We start from the raw sequence: 4,252 nt of genomic DNA, 5'->3' as shown, positions 1-4,252 counted from the left end.
TTTTTTTTTTTTTTTGGTTTTGGGGTTTTGCTCTCAAAAAAAAAAAATTTTTTTAAAGAAAAAGATTAAAACAAGTTGCAAATGGCTCTGCCAACTCCCAGCCACCATCCACCTCGCTGGGAACCGCTCTGGCCTGACCCCCAGCACGTGTTTTTGGAAGAACCGGGATGATGCTCTGCCCCAGCCGTGCCTTCCTCCACGGAACATCATTATTGCTTAATTCTCCCTTCCCATACTGGCCTTTAGGGTTATTTACATTTCTTTGGCTTGACTTGAACTCAACAGTCTGGCACTTTCTCTCCAGCTGCCAACGCGGAGCCGCCGCCGGACGGGGCGGGGGGGCAAGGAGGGGAAGAGGCCACAACGAGAAAACACGGGTGGGCTTCTGCTGGTCAGGCGAGCTGTGCTTCTCCCAGTCGAAATAAGACAACTTGTGTTTGGCACAAACTCATCCGGAGTCGATCCGCCGTGCCTGGGGATCCCCATCGGGACAATCCTCCTGGTGCCGCGGTTCCCACGGGAACAGGGAGCGGGGCAGGGTGGGGGGAAGGTGCTGTGGACACCCCCCATGCAGGGCAGGGAGCCCCATCCTCCCCCACCCCCGAGGGCGGGCAGCCGGTCCTGCCCCCTCCCTCCGAGGCGCTCAGACCACGAACTCGGGGACTTCGTCGTGGGTGAGGTCCAAGGAGAAGTATTTGCTGGTTCTTTTGACGGGGAAGGTCTCCTGGATGTTGATGCACTGCTGGGCCAGGCAGCCGTTGCAGTAGAGCCCGTCCTCGTCCAGCCCGTGGGCACAGCCGAAGGTGTAGCTCTGCGCCGTGTCCTGGCACAGGTTGGCCAGCTGGAGGAAGTCCTTCTGGTAGAGCCGGATGTCGTCCAGGCTCAGGCTGTGCCGGTCCGTCGACGTCTTCGATTTCCTGCACGACGTCTGGGGAAAAAGCAAAGAGGCTTCAGGACCCTCCGGGAAGCCAAGGGAATCCTGAAAAATGGCAGCCCCGCCGAACCACCCCGAACCACCCCCCCAGGGCCGCGCACCTGGGGCAGGGAGTCGGTGCTCTGCCCCCGCAGCTTCACCACCGTCTCCGAGGAGCTGGAGGTGGAGGAGCTGATCTCCTTCACGATAAGCCCTGCGTGGAGAAGGGAGGAAGAGGAGGGTGCGAAGGTTAATTTTGAGGTGTCTCAGCTCTCTTGGGATCCAACCCTGCTGCCCCTGGGGCTTGTCCCTGCTTTGGGGCACAAGGCACCCTCTGCTCAACGGGGTGCCACTAGCTACAAAGCATCCCAAATTTGCCCCCAGAACTGCATCCAAAGCCATCCCCAGTGAGCCTGGTACCTCAGAAACCTTCCAGCACAGAGCTGGAAATGTGGGTGACTCCCTGGGTGCAGGCACAGCTCCAGAGAAGATCATTGAGTCCAACCATTCCTCCAGCACTGCCAAGGCCACCACTAACCCATGTCTCCAAGTGCCACATCCTTTTAAATCCCTGCAGGGATAGGAACTTTACCACTTCCCTGGGCAGCTGTGCTGGGGATGGACCACCCTTTCCATGTAGAAATTTTCCCTAATATCAGCCTAAACACCCCCTGGCAAAACTTGAGGCAGTCTCCTCTTTTTTTTTACCCCATCTCTCCTTCAACCCACTTGGCCAAACAGCTTTTCCCGGTGTCCCAAATGGACACTTTGGGCTAACGCCACTCTGCTGAACACCAAAGAATCAGAGAATGACCTGGGTTGGAAGGGACCTTAAACACCCTCTCGTTCCAAGCCCCAAAGGTATGACTTGGGCTGGGGAATTGGAAGTGAAAGCGGCCACCGCCTTACCCGAGTGCCCGTTGAACTTGCGGGACAGCAGCATGTCCTCCGTGATGTAGACGCACATGTCGGGGCTCACCTCCATGTCTCCAGCCTGCTCCAGCTCCCGGGGGTCATCCACCAGCATCTCGATTTCTGCCGGAGACAAGAAGGTGGGACGAGCCGCTGACGTGACTCCTCACACCCCGATCACCCGCTGGGACTCACGCTGGAAAGCCCAAACCGGTGTCTCACCATCATCCTGGGAGTCCTCCTCCAGCCGGTCCTTCCCGCCACTCTCCACGCCGGAGGTGTGGGAGCTGCCGTGGCTGGTCATGGAGCTGCAGGTCTTCAGCTTGCGGTGGGCGCCGGCGCCGGAGAAGCCGTCGTCGGGCCCCATCTCCCTGGGTTTGGGGTCGGCCTCGATGCCGGAGGTGTGGGAGCTGCTGTGGCTGGCGGTGGAATGCCGGGAGAGCCGCTTGTGCCGGATGCTGCCGGCGCTGCTGCCGCTGGCGCGCGAGCGCTTCTCCAGCTGCTCCATGTCCAGGTCCAGGGTGTCGCTGATGTAGGATTCCCGGTATTGCTTCTTCTCTGCAGGGTAGAACAACATCAGCAGCCTGCATCCCGACCCCCCGGGGCTCACTGGATTCCCTGGAAGGGCACGGACCACCCTGGCACACAGGGGCACCCGGGGGAACTGCCACCCGAGCCCGGCATGGGGACACACCTGGAGCCAGCCCTGCCCTGGTGGCATTCAGGGATGGTGGGATGGGGGCCTCAAACTTGCTGTGCTCTGTGCTGGGCTGCCCCTCAAAGGGGGAGGAGGAGGAGGAGGAATAAGAGTTGAGGAAGAGGAGGAGAAGAAGAAAGAAAATTAGGAGATGCAGGAAGAGGAGGAAAAAAGAGAGGAGGAAGATGAAGATGAGGAGAAGGAAGAAGATGAGGAGGACAAGGAGGAAGAAGAAGCTGAGGAGTAGGTGGAGAAGAAAGCAGATGAGGAGGATGAGGAGGAAGAATAAGATGAGAAGAAAAAAGAGGAAGAAGAGGAGGGGAAAGAGGGAGATGAGGAAGACAAAGGAAGATGAGAAGGGGAAAGAGAAGAAAGAGTAAGAAAAGAAGCAGGAAGAGGAAGAGGAGGAGGAAGAGGAAGAAGAGAAGGAGGAAGAGAAAAAGGAAGAGGAGGAAGAGAAAAAGGAAGTAGAGGTAGAAGAGGAGGAGGAGAAAAACAAAAGAAGAGAAGGATGAAGATGAGGACGAGGAATAAGATGAGAAGGAAGAAGATGTGGAGGATGAAGAGAAGAAAGAAGAGTAGGACAAGGAGAACAAATAAGGAGGAGGAGGGGGAAAAGGAAGATGAGGAAGAGAAAGGAAGATGAGGAGAGGAAAGAGGAGGAAGAAGATCTGATGCTTTCACAAGGATTTCTGAGTTTGGAGATGGGATGAGGGGTACTGGGAAATGCTGCATGGGGGCACTGGGAGGAACTGGGCCATCAGGGATGGCAGCAGGACTTCGATCTCGTATCCTTTAGTATCCCTTAGCAGCACTTGTACCCCTCAGTATCTAGTGGGAACGTGGACACCCAGCCCAGCCAGGAGATTATCCTGTTGGGCAGGGATGGGGCGTAGGATGCACAGTCCGGGGGGACGTGGGGACAGCCACCCCCCGACACGCTCCCAGCCACGGGGCTGGCACACCAGGCACTCCTAGGGGCAGAAATGCCAGGCAGGAGTCTGTCACCGGTGGGATTTGAGAGTCTGTCACCGGTGGGATTTGGGAGTCTGTCACCGGTGGGATTTGGGAGTCTGTCACCGATGGGATTTGGGAGCCTGTCACCAGGGGGACCTACCCTCGTTCTCCTCCAGGCGCCGGACCTGGCGCAGGACGGGCTGCAGGTTCATGTAGAGCCGGTGGCTGCTGCTCAGCAGCTGCAGCAGGTGCCGGGAGCGCAGCGGGCACCCCGTGTAGTAAATGAGCTTCCTGGCAGAGGGCAGCCCGTCAGGCAGGATCTCAAACTTCTTGCCCTGTGTGGGAGAAGGGAGAGATCAGCCCTGAAGAGGGAAAACACTCCGTTTCTCCCCCCAGTCCTGCTGCAGCCCATGGTTAACCTACGGGTTGTAATCAACCCGCTTGAGGTCTGGGCAACTGCGCCCCACGCCCAAATCAGAGCCCAGGAGATGCTCTGCCTGGGGATCATGGAATCACAGAGTGGTTGGGGCTGGAAAGGATCTTCAAACCCATCTCATTTCCCCCCCTGCCATAGGCAGGGACACCTTCCGCTAGCCCAGGTTGCTCCAAGCCCTGCCCAACCTGGCCTGAAACACTTCCAGGGATCCAGGGGCAGCCACAGCTTCTCTGGGCAACCTGTGCCAGGGCCTTCCCACCCTCACAGTATGATTATATTATTAATTTGGCATATTAATCATATAATGGTGACTGGGATGACTACGGGAAGATCTCTG

At 57.4% G+C, this 4,252-nt stretch overlaps 1 protein-coding gene across 1 annotated transcript in view; it reads right to left on the bottom strand.

Annotated features, from left to right (window-relative positions):
- Positions 1-4,252, bottom strand: part of FRMD6 (FERM domain containing 6) — a 19,461-nt gene continuing 15,209 nt past the window's right edge. The window contains 5 exon segments of the mRNA XM_017825529.1: positions 1-928; positions 1,036-1,127; positions 1,823-1,948; positions 2,048-2,383; positions 3,640-3,976. Of these exon segments, the coding sequence (XP_017681018.1) occupies positions 644-928; positions 1,036-1,127; positions 1,823-1,948; positions 2,048-2,383; positions 3,640-3,976 (1,176 nt within the window). The 3' untranslated portion in view covers positions 1-643.

Source organism: Lepidothrix coronata, unplaced genomic scaffold (genome assembly GCF_001604755.1).
Source record: "Lepidothrix coronata isolate B3197 unplaced genomic scaffold, Lepidothrix_coronata-1.0 Scaffold119, whole genome shotgun sequence".
Lineage (NCBI taxonomy): Eukaryota > Metazoa > Chordata > Aves > Passeriformes > Pipridae > Lepidothrix > Lepidothrix coronata.
Note: the sequence above shows the minus strand (reverse complement) of the source record. Positions and strands in the feature narration are given on the sequence as shown.